At 41.5% G+C, this 22,695-nt stretch overlaps 1 protein-coding gene across 1 annotated transcript in view; it reads right to left on the minus strand.

Moving 5' to 3' along the window:
- TMEM135 (transmembrane protein 135) overlaps positions 1–22,180 on the minus strand; it is a 197,231-nt gene extending 175,051 nt beyond the window's left edge. Inside the window, exons 1-3 of the mRNA XM_072993552.2 lie at positions 21,885–22,180; positions 12,412–12,539; positions 9,571–9,663 (exon numbers count right to left, since the gene is read on the minus strand). Coding sequence (XP_072849653.1) covers positions 9,571–9,663; positions 12,412–12,539; positions 21,885–22,025 — 362 coding nt within the window. The 5' untranslated portion in view covers positions 22,026–22,180. The remainder of the gene's footprint in view (positions 1–9,570; positions 9,664–12,411; positions 12,540–21,884) is intronic.
- Positions 22,181–22,695: the final 515 nt, after the last annotated feature.

The following is a 22,695-nucleotide window of genomic DNA, read 5'->3' on the forward strand; positions in this document are numbered from 1 at the left end:
GCTGGACGATTACCCCACTCTACGATGAATCCGCATTACGTCGACGTAATGGGGGAATTTCGCTTCACATTGATCGGTTTTGGGAACCGATTTTTCGCTTTACAATTATCAGCAAACAGCTGACCGTCGGGTTTCAAAATGACTACTGGCTTTCAAAATGGCCCCCCGCTGTTTTCTAGGATGGATTCCTCGCTATGCAGGCACCAAAAATGGCCACCGTATGGAGGATCTTCACTGGACAAGCAGGTATTCAGCCCATTGAAATGCATTAACTGGGTTTTAATGTGTTTCAATGGCTTTTTCATTTCGTTCGACAATGTTTTTGCTGTACAGCAATTTTGCTGGAATGAATTAACATCGTCAAGTGAGGCACCACTGTAACCAATTTTTTTCTTTAAATAATTCTAAATAGACTTTCATATTGGCAGGGAAATTCTCTATTTCAGTCACTAATCTTAATAGAGAGTCAGATCAACATAATTTTTTTATAATACCACACATTTAACATAGTTTTTAAAAAGGGATTATTGATTTCGCTTATTTTATATTTTTAATTATTCTGAACAGATGTTTTTCAACATCAACCTGTATTTCTGATTATTCCATTTTCCATCAAATTAATCTTTCTGGGTAATATATATAATTTGCCCAATAAACCTCAACTGATTAGCCATATAATAATTTTTTAATATTTGGTATTAAAACTTCTAATTTAAAGGTTAAGAAAGGAGATATGTTAAATATATATATTTTAATGATATATGGGGCAGATTTATTGAATATGTACAAATAAAAGGAAAAGGGGAAGTTCCAAATCAGGAATCAATGCAGTTCTGGACAAGAGGACAATAAAGGAAGAAGAAGAAGAAGAAGAAGAAGAAGAAGAAGAAGAAGAAGAAGAAGAAGAAGAAGAAGAAGAAGAAGAAGAAGAAGAAGAAGAAGAAGAAGAAGAAGAAGAAGAAGAAGAAGAAGAAGAAGAAGAAGAAGAAGAAGAAGAAGAAGAAGAAGAAGAAGAAGAAGAAGAAGAAGAAGAAGAAGAAGAAGAAGAAGAAGAAGAAGAAGAAGAAGAAGAAGAAGAAGAAGAAGAAGAAGAAGAAGAAGAAGAAGAAGAAGAAGAAGAAGAAGAAGAAGAAGAAGAAGAAGAAGAAGAAGAAGAAGAAGAAGAAGAAGAAGAAGAAGAAGAAGAAGAAGAAGAAGAAGAAGAAGAAGAAGAAGAAGAAGAAGAAGAAGAAGAAGAAGAAGAAGAAGAAGAAGAAGAAGAAGAAGAAGAGGATTACTGCAAGGGGTCCCGACTAGGGTGGTGGGGAACACAATTGGTTTCTATTTTGGTTTATGTATTTTATGTTGAAGTTTATAATACAAAAAGTAGTTTTAAAAAAAGAAAATAATTTTTTTCAATTCTTTATTCAATAAAGTAGCTTTAATGCAGTCTAAAAGCAGCATTTTGTCACTAAGGGGAAGAAAAGAAAGCAATGCTGGAGTTGCGCCAATTCTTTCCCAAAGTAGGGATAACCTTGCCTCTTTTGGATTTCACTCATGAAAATGTCACATAAAAATTCCTAAATGCCACATCCCTTTCCAGTTGACTAGAAACAACAGAGATGGATCCAAGCAGTCCTAATTCTATGACATTCCAGCTGAGACTGAGGAAACAATAAAAGAGACTTGAGGCATCTTGAAAAATAACAAGTGCTATTTAGCAGAAGCTTTCATGGACTGGAGATGCAAGAAGGCAAGAGTCAGATAAAACAGGCTGCAATCCACAAACGCATATACAGTATCAAAAAAAAAAATTCACTACTCTTTAAAGTACCACAAGACTCTTTGCCATTTTATTTATGTAAGTATTTATATCATTTACTGTATACGCAATCTTTCTCCTAACAGGGGACCCAAGATGGCTCACAACTATTAAAAGTGCACAGTAATAAAATGCCACACAGAACTATATCAAAACACAATTAATCACTAACCAATATTAAAATCTAGACTAAAAATAATCTTTAAAATATTTTCAAAAAGGATTAACATTTTTGCCACAACAGATGACAGAGTGGTGCAGCAGGGCAGAAATCAATAAATTTCTTCTGCAGCTGAGGCCAACTGCACTTATCCAGCACCGCCCACAAAGACTTTGCTTCAACAATTAATTCCCCATACAGTTAATGAATCACTGGGAGAGACTACCAGCCTAGGAATGTTCCTGAATCTTTTCCTGCTAGACAAGAGGGCTCCTGACTGTCCTTGAGCAGATTTCATTGAATGCAAAGTCAAAATTTCATTTTAGGCCACAAAGAGAGGAACCTTCTAGAGTTTTAGAAAAACAAATTTAGTTGTGGCAGTCATCTATGTCCCCAGAAGAGAGAATGGAATATCCAAAGCATCAGCTAACATGGTAGAATAATGCCTCTGAAATCCAGAATTGAAATCAGACTTATCTGTGGCTACTTTGAAAAAATATTGCTTATAAATCTGTTCTCTCACAACAGACTTCAATACAATCATGGACACATATATAAGTCCCTGTATTTCCTTGCAAGCCACTCTGAAGTGAGAGCAAAAATCTCATTTAACCATACAATCTTATTTCTAACCCAGCTTTGGAAATGGGAACAGATGTCTCACATCTATTTTCCAAAGTGATCAATACCACAGTAGAGAAACAAAGTGAATGGTTATATTACACCATAAGGAGCTTGACCACAAATTCTTCACTTTTTCCACCTTACCAAAACGAGAACGAAACTACAGAGAAAAATATTGTGTTTATTCCTCAAGTTACAATCACTGCTTCTGACCCCAAAAGATGAGAGGAGTGAAGGCAACCATAGGGTAGGGGGTGTATCCCGCAATAACTGATTGATATAAAGTGGCTCGCCATATGGAGTTTCTAACTGAAAGATAATTATACACAGCTGCCCAATAGCCAACCATCTTATGTGATTCCAACCCAAAACTAAAATCATTTAGAGGAAGGATGCCTAATCTAATCTAGAGGAGTAGGGAAGAGGTGTTAACTGATCCTGTTCTTTTAATGTTTCTTAGAAAACTGTGTGAAAATCTGTTGCCAAGATTTAGCTCATTCTTAACATCTAGAGTAATTTTGCCAAGCAACTAACACCACCACCACCCAGTTTTAGACGTGCAATACAATGAAGTTCACATTGTCCTTGGCAGAGTTGCAAAAAGTCATCCCAATTCTACTTCTGGAATGAAACACAAATGCCAATTGGACTGATACAAGTGTCGTAGTGTCTAACGTACAGAAACTCTATCAACTCACCATCTGGAAAGCAGTCACAGATGGTAGAACGTTAAATAGGTTTCGGCCATTAGAAAAGAGGGGCAAACAGGAGCAATATCCTCTTCAAGAATTAGTTTTTAACAGCTGATGGAATTTCCCCTTCAGTTAGCTTTAAACATACTTTAATAGTAAGTTGATCAAATATACTTGTCAAAGATATTGTTAACTGTGAAGACCTATTTATAATTTTTAAAAAAATTACAGCCAAGCAGGTTGCTTAGATGCACTGGAAAATACGAATATATCAGAAACAAGAGGTAATACATGGGAAAGAAAACAAAAACAAATAATAATTGTGGAAAGGAAACAAGAGGTAATACATGGGAAAGAAAATAAAAACAAATAATAATTGTGGAAAGGAAGGGGAAAAAAAACACTATTAAGAGTCAAAAAGAAGCCATTGAAATGACAAGGTATAACAATATCTCTTGATGGGCACTGTCCACTTCAACAGTAGCCTATTCTTTTTTTCTCTGGTGCACTCCAGGAAGCCAAGTGGAGGAACCAGGCAGAAAAGCTACTCAAACTGGATGCAAGTCCAGTCATCTCCGGCTCAGGGGGAAAGGTGGCCAGCTCCATTCTCCTTTCCTTACGGCTCCAGAAACACAGTCAAAGGGCCCAAGCAAAAAGAAGCCACCCTGATACTTTTGCGCAAGTAAGGAGGGATGTAAAATAAGAAAACTTCTTTCCTGTCCTTACATTCCTCTGGCCAAGATGTAAGGTTCTATCCTGAATACAAGTCAACTTGCCATTGGTCTGGGGAAATGCTCCTCGGCTTCTTAAACTAGCCCTGTCTTTTTGGCAGAAGGTATAGCCTGCTGGGAGCAATCTGCCAGTCACCTCCTCTTGGTGCCGTTCTCTAATCTTGCCTACTTTTACCGGCACAGCTTTCCCGCTAAACAATTCTTGAAACTGTAATTTTGTGAATATGCTAAGAATTCTCTTGGAAGTGCTACTTTGTTATACTAAAAAGACTATACCGGATGATATATTCTAGGAAGGGTAACCCCCAAAAACCCAAATTTTCCTGGTTCTGCTTTGGACTATGCTCCAGGAAAAACTGTAGTACAGACATGTTTAACGTTTCCTCTAATTTTCAGCTCCGCCGGGCGGGGCTCTGCCCCTCTCGCATTCGACTTTGTCACTGCATGCATGTGCTTCCTCCTCCACAAGAAGTTCAGTCGCGAACGGAACCAAAGGGGCTGAAAACCATTGCTACTGGTCTGTGGAAGAGGAAGAAGGCCGCCTCTACGTGGGGCTGCCTTTGAAGACGATCCAGCAACTGCAACTGTTCCAGAATCAAGCTGCGCGGCTGGTGAATGGTGCAGCCGCCAGGGAACATATGAAGCCGATTCTGTTTAAGTTACATTGGCTACCAGTTGCTGCCCGGGCCCAATTCAAAGTGCTTGTTTTGACACATAAAGCCATAAACGGCTTGGGCCCTGGATACCTGAAGGACCGCCTCCTTCCATATGAGCCTACCCGGCAGTTAAGATCTAGCCAGGGGGCCCTTTTGAAAGAGCCATCCCTCAAGGAGGTAAGAGGGACGGCTTGCAGACAAAGGGCCTTTTCGGCAGCTGCCCCCAGACTATGGAATGCCCTCCTGACTGAGATTCGTCTGGCGCCGACACTGATGAAATTTTGGCGCCAGGTCAAAACCTTCCTGTTCCAAAAGGCTTTTAACTGAAATAATATTAGCTGTGGGTCCGATGGCAATTTATATATATATTTTAATTATTCTGAATTTTTATTGTATTTTATGTTGTAAGCCGCCCAGAGACCGTTGGGTAGTGTGGGCGGCATATTAATTAATTAATTAAATAGATAAATAAGTAAATAAAAAGGTTGAGCGGAGCGGGGGGCAGAGTCATAGGTGTGTAGCCCACACCTTAGAAGGAACCTTGAACATGGCCAATTGCCACAGATTTAGGGCATAAACCTTGCTGCATATTCCAAGAGTGTCAACAAATACAGTCCATTTGCTTTACATAAAAAGTAAAGTAGATCTCATGCACCAGAAGTGCAAATAGGGATGAGATAGATGGCAGAGAATGATTAGACACTTTGCTTTGTCCAATCGTCTCCAAAAAGCCGTGGGGGGGGTTGTGAGGCAGAAATTAGCTCTGTGATTAAACTGCAGTACTGGAGTCAAGCCTTTGTTCAAGACCTGAGTTTGAGCTTGTTGAATTCAGGTAGCCAGCTTAAGGTTGACTCAGCCTTCCATCCTTCCAAGGATTGAAAAATAAGTACCTAGCTCACTGAGGGGCAAAGTATTCCTTTCATAATTTTGTTGTAAACTGGCCAGAGACTGCCCTAGAACTACTGGGGCAGTACAGAAGTCAAACAACAATAACAACACTCACCCACATGCACATAAAGCAAAGCAAAGCATAGTGTGCTGCTTATATACCATCCCATAGCACCTAAAGCACTATCTAAGTGATTCACAATTTAGTTATGCAGGCTACACACAGCTGCCACCAAACCCTCTTCCCAACCCCACAAGCTGGGTTCTCAGTTTACCAACCTTGGAGAAATGGAAGGCTAACTGAACCTCCAACCGGCTACCTGGGATTGAAGAAGTTGTGAGCAGAGATTTGGATGCACTACCACAGTTCAACTGTTGTGACCCGAGGCTCCTTAGGCACTCTTCCTTCAAGCACTAATCCTGAGCAAGGGCATGGGTTTGGTTCTGTGGGCTGAAGACAGATAGCACAGGAACTGAAAGTCCCCACTCAAGGGTCACTTTGGGGTGGCAGCTAACCTGTTCTCTCTGAGCAAAGAGGAGAGAAAGAATCTGCAGGACAATCCTGAAAGGCCATGATAGTAGGGATTTCCCAAAGGTCAATCCCATAGCAAATTCTGCAGGGACTCCCTACTTGTATGCATGTGTTTTGAGAGCCAAATAGTGCAGACCAAGAAAGCATGAATACAGAGGACAAGAAAGGCTGGGAGAGGGTGGATGAAGCATCTACAGCCTGCCCATTTTCCTTCTCTAATTCTTCTCTAATTCTGGCATCTCTGTATGCCAGCTTCTTGCCAGGCCTATTTGCTTTCAAGGGCCTTAACAGCAGTTCATGAATACTGCACCTGTTCTCCTTAATCCCTTTCACCCTCTCTAGTGACTCCTTCAGTTGTAAAGAGCAACCATGACTGAGAACAACATGAGCACAGCAGGAGGGGAAAGGAAGGGCTTCATTCCTGAGGACATCTTTAAGAGCCTCAGGAGAAGCAGGTGACCAGAGAAGGGTAGGCAGATGCTTTGGATATGTGCAGAGGTCAGACAGAGCAACAGGAGTCAGAGATGACGGGTACTGTCAAAATCTCTGGATCAGGGGCATGTATGGGCAGGCAGCATTGTGTATCGAATCACGGAAGCAAAATGGGGAAATAAATCCTTTATTTGAGGATTTTAATTAAAAGCCCGGGCTCTGAAACAAGATTCTGCATGAGGTCTCCCCACCTGCAGCATTAAAAAAAAACCAGTATGGTGGGTGTCTTTTGACTCTGCCCGTCAGAATACTGAACTATCTCTAGGAAATAAAAACTCTGGTCTAATCCATATAAGCCTCGTGGTGCAGTGGTTAAAACGCTGTACTGCAGCTAAAACTGTGCTCACGACCTGGGGTTCAAATCCCAGGTAGCCGGCTCAAGGTTGACTCAGCCTTCCATCCTTCCGAGGTCGTTAAAATGAGTACCCAGCTTGCTGGGGGGGGGGCAATGTGTAGCCTGTATAATTAAAATTGTAAACCGCCCGGAGAGTGCTTGTAGCGCTATGGGGCGGTATATAAGTCCAAATATATATATATACACTGTATATATATATAAGTGTACTGATCAACACTAAAGATTGTTGTTTAGTTGTAAAGTCATGTCCAACTCTTCGTGACCCCATGGACCATAGCACGACAGGCCCCCCTGTTTTCCACTGCCTCCCGGAGTTGGGTCAAATTCATGCTGGTCGTTTCGATGACACTGTCCAACCATCTCATCCTCTGTCGTCCCCTTCTCCTCTTGCCTTCACACTTCCCCAACATCACGGTGCACCCACCGATCTGCCACGGATGTGGACGGCGCAATTCTACCAGTGGCTCTGCAGCACGCGATCTGCTCGCCACTCCTGGCAGGAGGTAGGACAAGCCTCGCTGCAAGGTCCAACAGTGGCTCACAGATCGCGCGTTGTGGAGCCACTGGTAGAATCATGCCATCCGCGTCTACAGCGGATCGGTGAGTGGACTGTCTGGCCCCATGGGCTGGAGCCTTGTTAACGTCACCTGTGTGGTGATATTCGTATTCGTATATGAATACCCCCATCTCTAATCAACACTAATGCTGTAATCAAATAAGCTTAGGGTTATTTTGAACACATTCACCACCTTGTCATTTTTAAAAATACATCACAACAAACTTTCGCTTCCACTTTCTGTAAACGAATCTGAATTATTCAGAATTAGCAAGTATGCAAAGATCCTTTTTAAAAAAAGCATGAAGCTAGTATTTAAACACAAAGATGAAGGTAAATCAGAAAGTGAACGAATGCCTATATCTAAGAACATAGGAAAAGCTGCACTGGATAGACGAAAGACCTACCCATTCCTTGCATCCTGTTTTTCATGTAAATGACCAGATGATACTCGAAAACTTACAGACTTGACTTCAGGGCAACAGCCCGCTGATGTTTGCTAACAATTGGAATTTAGGGGCATGCTGCTTTTAAGACTAGAGGTAGCACCCAGCCAGCATGAGCACTAGATATGGAAAACCTTATATTGTAGCAACATACTGAGCCAAACCCTTGGTACACCTAGATCAGCACAGTCAACAGCAAACGGCAGTAGTTCACCATGGTATCAGGCAGAATTCTTTCGTAGCCCCACCTGAGAATAAATCTTGGTACTCTTTCATGCAAAACTGGTGCTCTTCTACTCAGTTAGGGCCCCTCTCTATTCTCCATGAACTTACCTAATTCTGTCCCCCTCCATGACCTAGAAAAACTACGTAAGTTGGTGGTGATCACAGCATGTTGCAGAAGTTAATATTCTCATTTAACTACACGCTGCATTCGCCTCTCGTAAATCTCTCAGACAAGGATTTCTCTGTAGCTCGATGCAGATTTTGCACACGCTCAGTTACCATTACACAATCTATTCTGGCAAAGAATTCCTGAAAGGGGTATGATTATTTGGCCAAGAATTGGGGGAAAAATCATTCAGGGGAAACCCAGATGACGAAGAGCAGTAGGACAGCTTTTTAACTTCACATTTGCCTGGTTGCTCATGCCAAGTCAACAACAGCCGCCAAGACAAGGAAGCATTGTTACTGTGCTATCATGATGATTGCCAAAAGCAGGATACCATCCATGGAAAGTGACTCCAAAACACTTCACTCAATTATAACAAAGTGGCACTATGAAAGCTGTGCACATGACCTGAATGTGCACATTCAGAAAATGACATGACCTTCATTCTGTAATTCACTTACAGTCAGTGGCCCTCAGTTACAAGACAAGAGTTATCAACATCACAGTTAAAGCAATTTGACACTATTTAAAATGCATAGCTCTCTTCTCAAGAATCCTGGGAGGTGTAGTTTACTGATGAATCAGAATTCTTACATTTATGGAAGTATACTTGAGCTTGTATACTTGCTGTATGATGAGAATTCTAACTACAATCCCAGCCATCTGAAAGATGGAGCCATGACAGTTTAACTTGAATCAAACCACTATAACTGCATAGTGTGGATAAACTGACTGAGAGACATACATGCAACATCTACAGAACTGCCTTTCTCTTGCTCCTGAAACAGACATACAAAGCCCAGCTTCACAGTAATGCTTGGGGGCAATAGCAAGGGATATGAATACACATCTCTAGCCCTTCCCCTTTTGAGCAGCAGGGATCCAAACCTACCATAGACAAGCACAGGGAGATTAAGTGGCAAGGCAGACAGAAAATGGTGGAGGATGAGCATGACCTATAAAAGTTCCCTAATTGTCCCTGTTCATGGTGCACTAAGAACCGTATCACAAGCTATGCAGAATACCATCTCTTTGGAAGCACTAGCTATTTCCAAAGACTTATCCTGGCTTAATTTTTTCTCAGGTGTAACTGCCAACACAAGCTCAATAATCATGTTTTGGTATACTTTACAGGTCCTCAGTGTAAATTCTTAATGTATTATTTGTTTTCCTGCACCCTCTAATATGAATCACTCTTATTCATAGCAAAGCAGAGGAAGTAGGTGAAGGATAGATGAACACATACCTGCTCTTCCTTTCAATAAGAATAGCCACATAAGAAGCTGGTAAAGCAGCACCAAACCCAGAAGTCCAAAAATAGAATTTTCCCAGGATCCTCCTGAAAAATTAAAAAATAGAATGTATTTTCTGTACTGTAGCAAAGTCAAGCATCATTGGGGTTCAAAGACTTCACATAAATACAGAGTACATTTGTTCAAATACAGTGAGTTGGATCCAGTGTTACCATGAGTAAATGCCACTTCTATTGGGAGAATATTTCCCCAATACAGTACATCTTTTTCCCCTAGAACCCCCTGTGTCTCTCAACAATCCGCACCAGAGGGCTGAGAGACACTTTAGAACAGAGGCCACAGGGGCGAAAACTGAGCAACATAAACTGCTCAGTCTTCCTTCTTTCAGTGGAGTCCAATAACTGCAATCACTTCGCTTCAATTTACAGTGGGGTAAATTTATTTATTTATTTATTTATTTACAATATTTTTTAGCCGCACCATTGCCAGTGGTACACATGCTTGTTTTTATGTGCTTTATCCGGCCAAAAGCAACCCACTGCTATCTCCTGATCTTCTTAACAAGTACATCAGAGGACCTCACAAAATTAATAGCTGTAACATGCCAGGAGGCAGATAAGTTGTGTAGCTTTGATACAAAATACAACATACATTTTAACAATAATAAGATAAACCTAATAATCCACAACAAGCTGCAGGCTGATTCAGCTGTGCCAAAAAAGTTCATTAGCACCCAGCAAAAAAACTTCTGTTGGGAAATACTGGTTTGAACAGTAAAAGAACTAGACAGCTTGTGCAGTGTGTACATCTCCTGGACAATTTCTTAGAATATCAACACTGCCTTCTAGAAACCCTTTATAACCCTTCTCATGAAGTATAAACAAGAACCCACAGCATTATATTCCAGATGTCTGTGCCATAACTATGATTATCCCCTCCACTCAACTGCAAACCACTTCAACCAACTGAGCGAAGCATTCAGTGGCTAAGATTAAGCTTCTGAACAGCCTGTTTTTCATTTGGATGTTCTGTGTGTATACCTACTCTTGAGTCTTTTGCATGGGTGTTGGTTAGAAAAACCAATAAATAAGGTAAACTACTGTGAATGCACTGACTGAATGTTGTAACATTAAATTGCCACACTTCTTTCCTCCTATTTTAGATTAGCAGCTCTCCAGTTCAGATTTCCCACCACTTGCCTGGCAGGCCAGGACTAGAAAGAGGGTCTCCAGATAAACCAAGTAAGGAACCTACAATAATTGGTTTCCCCCTCTTTTAGGTCATAAATTACCAGCAGAAATTCAGAAGCAAGCGGTTTTTAAAATGTTTAAAGGCAAAGAACACTGTGACACTGAAAAGCTTACTGCAAGTTCCTTCCTTCATCAGTACCTAGCCTCCTCCAGGAATTTTCCCCAGATTCACTTCTTCAGCTGGAAGAGAGACAACCATTGGCTCTGAAGAAGAAAACTCAATTGTTACCCAAGCAGTGCTCCAACTCCTGACAGCAGAGGGATATGTTTTCCTGAATTAAACCTCTTTCATTCCCCTCTGTGCTCTAGAATAGTGCTTTCCAACCTTGGGTCCCCAAATGTTCTTGGACTACAACTGCCAGAAATCCTGGCAAACAGCTAATAGTGAACACTTCTGGGAGTTTTAATCCAAGAACATCTGGAAGAGCAATTTCAGCAGGTCTAGGGACCGATTTTATTTCCCCAACGCTTGCCAAAGGGCCAGTGCCCTTTTGTACCATCTAAATTCATTTGCACATCATTTTTGAGAAGTCCATAATTAGGGAGTTACAGAAGATCTCTTAATCCATGAAAGCGAAGATATAAACAGAACAATTGTACTATGAACACCCTTCCCACCGCTCTTATGTGACAGTCTTTCATCCCACATGTTAATAGCTAATAGCTAGTATGCCAAAATGCTAAATGAGAAGAAATTTGGAACTTTGTAAAAAAGCTTTTCAAGCTCACAATACTCTGGAGAGAAAAACAAAACACTTAACAATACTGTATTTTGGAGGAGATTTCCTGTAAGTTGCTGATGTACAATTAAAAGGTATTTCTCATTTGCGGGAAAAATAGGCTCATTTACACTGTTCCACAGGATCCCCTCGATGGAAAGTGAGCAAGCACATTTTAGCTACCAAACAGGAAACAGTTTTTGCCTGACATATCCAGAACAGTGTAAATATGCAAACATTACACTGTTCACTTCAGCAAATACAGTGGCATCTCGCAAGACAAATGCCTCGCAGGACAAAAAACTCACAAGACAAATGGTTTTGGCAATAGGGTTGATGACTCGCAAGACAAATGTTCCTATGGTCGTGCTTTGCAAGAAGAATGTTTTCTGTTTTTGTTCCTGCCTCATGTTTGCTGATTTTAAAATGTTTTTCTATGATGTTTAAAAAGTTAACGTTTTTTGATTGAAATTTTTTAAATCATCTGCACAATATGTATGGCTTTAAAGAGCACTTAATAAACCCTTTGTAAACCAAATTTGACTTTGTTCTGACTTTTTTGCCCATAGGAACGCATCAATTAGATTTCAATTCATTCCTATGGGAAAACGTGTTTCGCAAGACAATTTTTTCACAAGACAACATTAACCGCGGAATGAATTAAATTCGTCTTGCGAGGCACCACTGTATGTCCCAGGGATGGGATGGAGCTGCAATAAATAAATAAATAAAATTATGATGATACAGTTGCATTTTGAGATTTGTGAATCTCAAAGTGAAACAGTAATATTTTGAACATAAATTATGCAACAGAACATGTTGCTATCCTCTATTTTTGACAAAAATGTAGATGAAGTTAACCAACCTTAAAATGCAGAAAAATGCAATATACAGACTTCCATTTGCTGTGAGAAAGGATGTTGATTGCAGGATTTCAGGGAGGAGTTTGTGCAAATAATAGTCAAGTTTTCGCTTTCGCAGAATTGCAGCAATCTGAAAGAGATGTGATAAATTGGCTTATTTCTCTATTACATTTTTAGCCTCCTATTCATCCAGTGAGCTCAGACTCTTCTCCCCTGTTTACAACAAAATGCCATGAGGTAAGCAGTATGCTGAGAATGGGGAAAGCATTAAAAGAAAGATATGCAGACAATGTAATCTGCTCCAGGATTATAGCAGCCATAAAACCAAAAAAATAAAGTTATTTGTAGAACTTTATGTGTGAAATGAGCAAACAAAACTGCAGAACTATTAAGAAATTTGAAAAGGTTGGCAACTTGCTTGAACATAACATCCAATGGATAAAATCCTAGTGTGCACAATGGCAATAAAGTTATTGGCTTCCTTTTGTGATTTCAGGGTGAGCACAGTTCTTACACAATGCACAAAAGTCACATGCACCCAGAAATCGTAAAAGAAAGCCTTTAATCAGCAGTCATCTGCCACTGTCGATGATGTCATTCCCATTGTGCGGGCAGATCCTACCCAACAAGCTTTCTGCCAATGATTACGTTTGAACGTTGTGTTCCAAACTGAAGAATCATCGTGAAATTCCTATTAATGTCGGAAGCTTCTTGTACTGATCACACAAACCAGGTAACTAACAAGGCATTGTAGGCAATGATATATACACCAGCCTACTCATATTGTTGTTCATCTGTCACACTCTTCTGCTTCCTCAAGTCTAGGACACAGTTGCTTTCTCAGCCGCACATTGGACAGCGAGCTAAGGGGGGGGGGGGGGGAACTCTGTGCCACTGTTTTTATACACACAGTCCTTCTCAATAGAGTACAGGCATATGAAATTTCAATTACCTTTCCCAAGATATAATGGATTAAAAAGAACAAACTTTTTAATCTTGTAACACTGCAATTACAGTATGTGTGTTTGCAGGCAAGAGAGTGTACATAACACTTCCCCCCCAAAAAAAAAAATATCCTACACTTGGTTTTTAATTAAATGTACACATGTTAAAGATAACAATCAGTTCAACAGTCCATAAATATCATTAAAAGAGTTGTTTCACTCACCAGGATTATTTCTGCAGGTGCATACTTGGAAGCAACCCCCATTGATTTGCATGGGCTAGAGTAGATCCAATGAAACAATAGGTCTTACAGAAATATTAATGTATCAAGCCCCATTTATTCAACAGGTTTACTCTAGTTGGAACCAACAACTGGACCTAAGCCGGTGAAATTTACCTGGGAATGGGAGGGTGAGAGTAAACAGATAGGACTGAGCTCATTGATCATTGCTAGCATTACACTTCAATCCTGCCAGCATTCCCATGCATGAGAATATGAATCAGAATATCATCTCCTTCTCTTTTATAGAAGTGGGTTGTTCCAGATGGATGGAGGTGAATTGCTAACAAAAATCACTGAGATCAATCCTGCCCTCACAAACAAACCACTTGTATAAGGACAAAGAGATGATACAGTGGTGCCCCGCAAGACGGGCGTTCCGTTTAATGACGAAACCGCTTGACGTCGATGTTTTTGCGATCGCAAGAGCGATAGCAAAACAATGTTCCCTATGGGGGAATTTCACTTTGTGATGATCGGTTCCCTGCTTCGGGAACCGATTCTCGCAAAGCGATGATTTTTTAACAGCTGATCGGCGGTTTCAAAATGGTCGCCGGGTAAACAAAATGGCCGCCCGCTGTTTTCTGGGACGGATTCCTCGCTGCACAGGCAGCGAAAATGGCCACACTATGGAGGATCTTTGCTGGACGGTGAGTTTCCAGCCCATAGGAACGCATTAACCAGGTTTTAATGCATTTCTATGGGCTTTTTAAAATCGCTTTATGACGTTTTCGTTCTACAGCGATTTCGCTGGAACAAATTAACGTTGTAATGCGACACACCACTATATTCCCACACATAAGTACTGACTAGAAAAAAAATATGTATGCACACACATACATGTTTGAACAGTAAACAGAACTTCAAAGTGGCTTGGTTTCTGGTTATAAACTCTGCAGCAGACATAAAAGCCACATCAAATGCATTTATGCTCTCTATAAAAAATTTTACAGCTTGAAACATGGGAGAGGGAGAAAGCAACACATTTTTTTCTTATAGCATGCAAGTTTAGTGCTCAAAACATAGTTTGTTCTGAAGTTTCCACAATGGCCTCTCTTATCCTGCTAATCTTTTGTTTTTCTTACAGTAAGCTAACAGTCAATCTTTTCACAATGCTACAATGAAGGCCGAGATAAGATCAGAGGAATAAAGGCTCAGCCTGCTCTGTAATACCCACAGATGAAGAGACTGATATTGATAAAGTAGCCATAATCCAAGTCAATTATTTAAGCATGCATAAGAAGTGTGTTGTTGCAGCTAACTAACAAGTTATTGTATGCATATCTGCCACACACCCTATGGTGCATCTGGCCACAATCTGCCACTGCAAAATTCCACAATTCTTCTTGTGCATGTGTAAATATCCAACAGGATTTGGCCACCACTTATGTGCACACTTAAACACACCATGTTGAGTCAAACCCAAACACAGCTGTCCATCCCACCTGCAAGTACATGTGTTATTTGACATCTGCTAAAAATAACTTGAGAACCTCCTCCAGAAGAGATTTTAGTTGTTGTTGAGCCAGGGAAACAATTGCTAACATTACCAAAAAGGTAAGAGGACTGGATTTAGGATTTGTGTTCGGCTACCAGAAGGGGTCTGTTTAGAGAAGATGCCTCCACCTAATACTGGATACTTTCCCCACCCACAAACACTACAGATCACCTGTTAAGGATCTCCTGTAACGTAGAGGGCTAGAAGTGCTGCCAAGAGATACAGGTAGTGGGAAAGTGGCATACACATAAAACTAGAACCAACTCACTATTTATTCCTGAATTCTATCTAGTAAGCATCTTTATGAAAACAGTAAAGCACAATAAAATGAAGTTATTGCTCAACAGATGCCAGGCATTTGAATAAAGGAAGCTCAACCCTGGTGTATTGCTTTACCAGATGTTTAAAACCTGATACATACACCACAATTCTCATCCATAATTAAAGATGACTGTCTGTATTCAGAGAAAAGATTTTGGCCTTGACAGTATTTCAGTATATTTAAGTAAAATTTCCTACAAATTCAAAGAGAAAAGAGAGATTAGAAGAAGCAGAAACTAGCACCACAGTGCTAGCATTCCTCTCAGGCACAACTCCAAAGTCATATTTTGCAGCTATGAGATGATTCCTGGAACAGTTTTGTGGTATCATCATCAACCCTGCAATTCTAACACTACGCTACTAATGCTGTAGGGAATTTATATTTTTATATGTTACCTTTGAATATGCTTAGCCGCCTAGAGTGGTACATCGGTCCAGATAGGCGGGGTATAAATCAAATAAATCAAATAAATAAATAAAATTTGTGCACCACCTGGTGAGTGGAAGAGCCTTATAAAGTTTGCTACTGTTAATACTAAATTCTTGCCTTCCACTCTCTCCCATACACACACCCATCTTTATTTCAAATGCCACAGGGGAGGACAGGCTAGAACAAGCTCATTATGCGTGGGTTTGACACTAACGGGCGTAAATTACACCAATTTCCCATCACTGCTCCTTTAAATCTAACAAATACCAGTCTACGAAACCATTTAATGAAACTTCAACATTAATGGTATCAGTGGACCCCAAAACTGTGTGGGAAATGGCAAATAAAAGCTCCAAATACAATTGCAAATATTGTATAAGCATTAGTGAGAGCAGATATGGAGCACATGCAACTGAGCATACAATGACTCCTTCAACTGAGCCTGAAGAACTGCTTCCTGGATAAGACGTCTGCCTTGGTGCAAATTTCACAATGGCCTATGTAACGTCAAATGACACAGGAATAGCTATGCATCAGGATTTTCATCAATTTATTTATTGGATTGATTCTCATTATAGCTATACTTGCAGGCCTAACATGCTTAAATTCTGATTATTAAATATTAGCATATTATTTTTTAAGAATTAGTATTTCTTTTATTTTAGAAAAGTTTACATACTTTTATAAACCTACATAAATCAGTCTTTTTTTAAAATACAAAATTTAAAAACCTATTATTGCTTTTGATTTCTTCATACAACAGGAGTTTATTACCTTGGTTTCTTAATTAACCTAAGTTTAAGTTCAGATTTAGGACTAAGAGGTAGAGTCCCCTCTGTTAATCAATGCAGAAATGTGTTTATCTCAGAAACATAAGTTTGCTTGTTTACCGCCCCATTAGTGCAAAGTACTATTCTATGTGATTTACATACAAAAAATTTAAATTTTAATGTTCATTTTACTGTCACTGCACACCAAGTAAAGGATCTCTTTTGTAGAGAACCAGTTCACCACTAGCTTAGCTGCCATCAGTTCATACATGGAAGTTGGAAATATTTTGGTTCGGAGTACCCTATTTCCTATATACTGCCACACTTGCCATTTGTCCAGCTCAAAGCAAAGACTGGAAGTTGTTGCTTGGATTCCCAGAATCCCACAGATTATGCTGTCCAGAGTTCAAAAAACCTGGACTTTGGCTCCAGGTTCAGAGAAATTATTTGGAGTTGTTCACAGTCAGACTGACTTGCAACCTTTCTGAAGCATTTGCTGTCTTCTGAAAATGTATCGTCTCACTCCAGATCTTTTACGGACAAAGTGTAAGCAAATACATGCACCAATACAAATCTATAAGGGACTCTACCTCTTCTGTCTCTTCATTGTTATAACTGTCTGCTTATTCCTTCCCTGTTTCTCAAAATCTCAACAAACCAACAGCTTTTCATGCTCCAGCCGTCAACGTTAGTGTGGCCACACCTGACAATCTTACATTTCAGAAGAAAAGTAACCAACTGGACAGCAAGACGAAAAAGTTAAAACAAAAACCTAACACTTCTTGTCACATATTGGAACACAGAGGTAGGATTCTCCTTGATTCGTCTTCCACTCAAATTTAGTTTTTGCAAAACTGGTCAGGCTGCGTACATTGCTGCTGCTCGCATATATACTGACAGAAATCTTTCACCTTATTAACTCATGTTTATCATGAACACATACACAACGAAACAGAAAGACCTTTCAAAATATCACCCCAAACATTCTGAGTGCTCCTGGATCTTCTGTTTCTCAGGTCATGGAAGGAACAATTAAGTTTTCCAATCGCTGGCTGGCAAAGCACAAATAGCACTCTTGGATTAGGAGTGACAGTTCCAAAGAACAAAGTTGGCTTCCACTTTGAGGTACTGTACAAGGCCAGCTTGGATACAATAACATTTCCCAGGGGAAAGCTTCCCTTAACATTCTAGGTTCAATGATAAAAGAAATAGGTCACCTACATACATAGCTGCACGAGAGCCACCTCTTCACTGTTCAAATCCAAGGCACAGAAAACTTTCTCACCGGTTGACCCAAACCTTGTCAACAGGCCAAGATACTTGAGTGTTTCTTCACTCAACTGACATTCTCCCTCTTGGCAAAACTGTGAATGAGGAAGACCACACCACCCTGAACACACCTGATCTCATGTCATTTCCTAAGCCAAAGAGACTACAGTACCAGTAAATACTAGAGAACATCACATAAGGCTAAGAAAAAACCTTGCCTGAAACACTGGAAAGGCACTCAAAATTGAGAGTATGCAGCTACACAGACCAGTACAGGATAAGGCACATTCTAACATTTACATACTCTTCACAAACAGTCTTTTCCCCCAGATATTTCTATCTACCCATCTCATTTACAACTCCGTAACATACTGTTTATGTTGTTCCTTTCAACCCACAGCACACTTCATAATCCTTCTGGACTTCCTTTGGTTCCCTGCTTTCCACTTCTCCACTACTTCCTTCTTCTGTCCACATCCACAAATCTCTGCACCCTGTTAATTCCTTTTCTCTCAGTAATTCACAAATAGGAACACACTGTGGTTAGCTGCAATAGAAAGACTGCAGACTAATGTATGTTGCATATTTAAATCTAAGGAGAGGAAACGAAATATACAGATGTTGACAGTAATTCACTTCTCCCCACTTCCATTTCTGATAAACATTGTCAGTCACTAAAAGTTCCCACAAAGATATAGGAAAGGTCTGAAAATGCAGACTATTTTGCACTCATCCAGAAAATCAGAAACTATAAAAAGGGGTTTCTGATTGCCCCATGATCTTTGAGTTACACAGGCCTTGACATTACTCTGTATATCCTAAAGTTTATTAGAAGAAGAATGCATCCAGAGATATGTTGCTTTTCTTAGAAGTATCTGACTCTAAGAGCTATTTTCTAGTGGAACAAACTACCTTGGTAAAGGCAGTGGACTGCCCTTGGTTGGAAGTTTTCAAACAGAGACTCAGTAGCCATCCATGACTGGAAGGGTAGATAAAATGGCCTCAAGGTCCCTTACAACTCAACCATTCCATGATTCTATGTCCTACCAAGTTGAATGGAATTTCCTGCATGCAAATATTCATAGAACTGAAGTCTCAGAAGAAAGGAGCTGATATTTGGACTGAGCATTCCTAAGGGTCAGCCAGCACAACCAATATTCAGATTTTATGGGATCTATAGTCCAAACAATTTGTATGGGACCAGGTTTTCTACCCCTAATATGAACAATAAATTCTTTACTGCAAATAAACTGTTCATGCCTGTGTTGTTTCAGATTAGAAGGTAATCTTTGCAGGGTAATTAAATACTGCTAAGGCATCAACTATGCACACAAAAGCTGACGTGTGAATCTATTTTAACTGTCAAATCCACCTTGTTATAACTAACATGTACATACAGGTTCAGCTTACAAAAGCACAATACAGAACATACAAACCACAGATTATAGAAAGTAATGCCGGCAAAGCTAATTGGCAATGGCTCTGCAAGTTCTCAAGCGATGTCTTCCCAACACAGTACACATCCGTCTAAACAGAGATGCCAAGGACCGAACATCTGGGATCTTCTATATAAAACATGTAATGTTTTCCACCAATTTTGGGACCTTCATATGTATCTATCACCACATATTGCATTAAATTTCAGTTCACCAGGCTAATAACTGAGAAAGCAACGCTGGTGATGATGTACCTGAAATCTGTGATAGCCATCTCAAGCTTTCGATGCCAAATGCACATAACCTCTTCAATGCAAATCTGCTCTGTGAATAAGTCTGAATAGGAAGCAACAATTTTCAGTTAGAGAGGCTATAACCTGACCATATTTTAGGTACAGTTGCAGAACCTTTGGTTTAACACAAGAGTGGGCAACAGTGGGCCTGCAGACCAATTTTCTGCCCTGAAAGAATCCAAGAGTCACAAAGCATATCAAGTAAGTGAAAGAGTGAAAGAAAATAAAAGAAGATTATTGGGTTCTGTGGTTCAGTTTTATCTGTGTGTGTTTGTCTTTTTATTAGACACTGCAAAGGGGCACTGCAACATACCTAAAGTAGAAACACTGTACAGTACCTTGACGATTTGAGTACCAAAAGCCACCTACTTTTAAGGGTGGAAAAAAAGTTTTTCATTAGTGTGATGGGGCTAGGGCTACAAAAACAGCCTAATCAAAACAGAATCTAGACACCTGTTACCAGTCAGAGTAAATAATATAAATAATATTGAGACTTCTGGATAAATGCTCTGATCTGGTATAGGTCAGCTTTCCTATGTTCCCTATTTTTTCTTAATTCCCAATCTAACCCATTTTGCTGCATCGCAACACATCTTCCTTGGACGGATCAAAGCCAAAACTTGCACGGATCTGAGTAACTAATGAACAGAACAAAGAGTCCTCATCTGAAACTAAAATCTGGACATGTACTGAGATAACAGTGAATTGGCAGCTGAAGTGCTTACATGTACAGGAACACAAAATGAAAGCTTTCAACACTGTTTGAAAGCATATGACTACCAAACAAATACCTTAGCCCTGAAAAATTTGCATGAATTCATACACACACTTCACACTTCCCAAACTGGCAGCAAGGTCTTGGAGTCCTGCACTGATCCGTTACAATGAAACTTGCTGCTTTTTTCTCTGTGTCACTCTTTTAAGAGATGAGTTTTTTCCCACCAAGGCAACTGGCACAGAAAAAGGAATCAGGAGTGTGTGGCTAGACCTTGACTAAAGGGCAAAAGTCCTCATCAGCAAGGACTGTTCATATAAAAAGCTCAGGCAATAGTTGGGATACACAGTCCATTCCAGATCTTTCATTACCACCTTTCTATCTTACGACCTATGTCTTCTACCAAAGTCCAGACCCACCTTCCTTAACTCAAATTCTTCTTACATATTCTTATTATCATTATTTTTGTTTCTGAGATTTATATACCATTCCATTAGAGTACAGAACTATTCTGGGCAGTGCACATGTAATGCTTTCCTCGCTGTAATATTTTACAGTCATAATCTGCTAACATATGGACATACACGGTCTGAAAAGCATCTAGTGCATGAAGGGCTTGGAAACCATAATTTTATGGCAGTGCACAGGGTGTATGGCTAGGATCAGGGGACCTGAGTTCAAATGCCTCTTGGGCTGTGGAAACTCACTGAAGGATGGCAAAGGTAGACCCCAGCTTGAACATCTCCCCATATCTCAAAAACCCTCTTAGGTTCACCACAGATTGGAAACCACTTGACTGCCAATATCAACTCCTGGCCTGGCTATGAAGTCCTGGGAGTTGGTAGCCCATAAAGGTTACTTTTTTTCCCTCACTCTGGATGAGCTGCCCTGCCTAAACTAAGCTGACACAGGTGCTCAATAGCACCTGGATGGGAAGCCCACCTGGGAAGCCCATCAAGGCTATCCTTGGGAAGATGCCACATCGAAACAGAACACAGCAGCAAGTATTTATCTATTCAAAACCCTTCAAATTAATTTCTTTACAAAGACCAGATGGAAAAACGTTATAGACATGAACGTTAAGTCCAAATAAATTAAAGAACCTATGCCAATGCCTATGCCAGGCCTTCTCTACATCCCCTTTTTTGCATCTCAAGCTCTTCTGACCCAGCCCCTTACCCCCGCCAAACCAACTGCCTCCGTTCACCCTCATCTTTCGGTGCCCTTCCCATCACCCCCATCATCCTCCCCTTCCAATCATGCCCCACAGACCACCCACACCCCCATGCCCCTCCATCCAGAAGCCCTCCATCCCCTACCTTCCCACTCACTCCAGGGACCCTTTCCTCGCAACTCCCGCCCCCCACACAAAAAGCCCCCTCCACCTCACCCCTCCAGCCCTCCTCACACACACACACACACACACACACACCCCACCACCCCAAAGCTGTGGGGAAGAAAGCTATGGGGAGGGGGAGGAAGCACCTCTCTCTCTCTCTCTCTCTCTTTCTCTCTTACCAGGTAAAGGGTCCCATAGATGCGGAGGGACTCGGCCAGGGCCCCCTGGGTGATGTGGAGGAAGGCCCTCCCGCAGTGGGGGTGCCAAGTGTGCCCGATCTCGTAGCAGTTGTGGGGGATGGACTTGCTCCACGCCGCCATCTTGGTTCTGGAGGGGAGAGGGGAGGGGGGGGCGGCCGGAGGAGGGAGCCGGCGAGGGAGGGAGGGAGGGGCGGGCTTAGGCGAGCGGGCGCGCGTCCCCGCCAATGGAGAGGAAAGGTCGCGCGCGGGTGGGGTGGGGGTCGGCTCGAGCCGGCGGGGTTACTCCCGGTCAGCCACGCCCCCTCCTCTCCAGCCTCCCTGGCCGGCTGCTCTCGCGCAACCCCCCCCCTCCCCGCTGCGGCGGCGGCGGCGGCATCCTTCGCCTTCCTTTTTTTTTTTTTGCCGGCGCGGCGGCTCGCGTGAGGCGGATCCAGCCAATCGGTAGGCGGCTCTCCTCGGGGCCGTGGAAGGGGAGGGGGGGAGCGAGGGAGGAGGAGGAGGAGCCGGCTTCGAGGACATCATCCTCGCCCCCGGCTTTGAGGACATCCTGGGCACTCCGGGTCCCGGAGGGGGGGGGAGAGGGGGCGGCGAGGCTCTCTGCTGGGGGCAACCAGCTGCAGCCCCGGTGCACGGTGCAAAGGCTCGCGTGCACCGTGCAAAAGCAGCAGCAGCAGCAGAGCCCTGTGCCCCCTGGAAGACGGAACGATGCACTACCGGGCGTCGCGCCTCTCTCTTGCAGCGGCACAGAAGAAGAGCCCTGTGTTGCCTGGTGGCCGCTCTGCAGGGGATA

The sequence above is a fragment of the Pogona vitticeps genome, chromosome 3 (genome assembly GCF_051106095.1).
Source record: "Pogona vitticeps strain Pit_001003342236 chromosome 3, PviZW2.1, whole genome shotgun sequence".
Taxonomy (NCBI): Eukaryota; Metazoa; Chordata; class Lepidosauria; order Squamata; family Agamidae; genus Pogona; species Pogona vitticeps.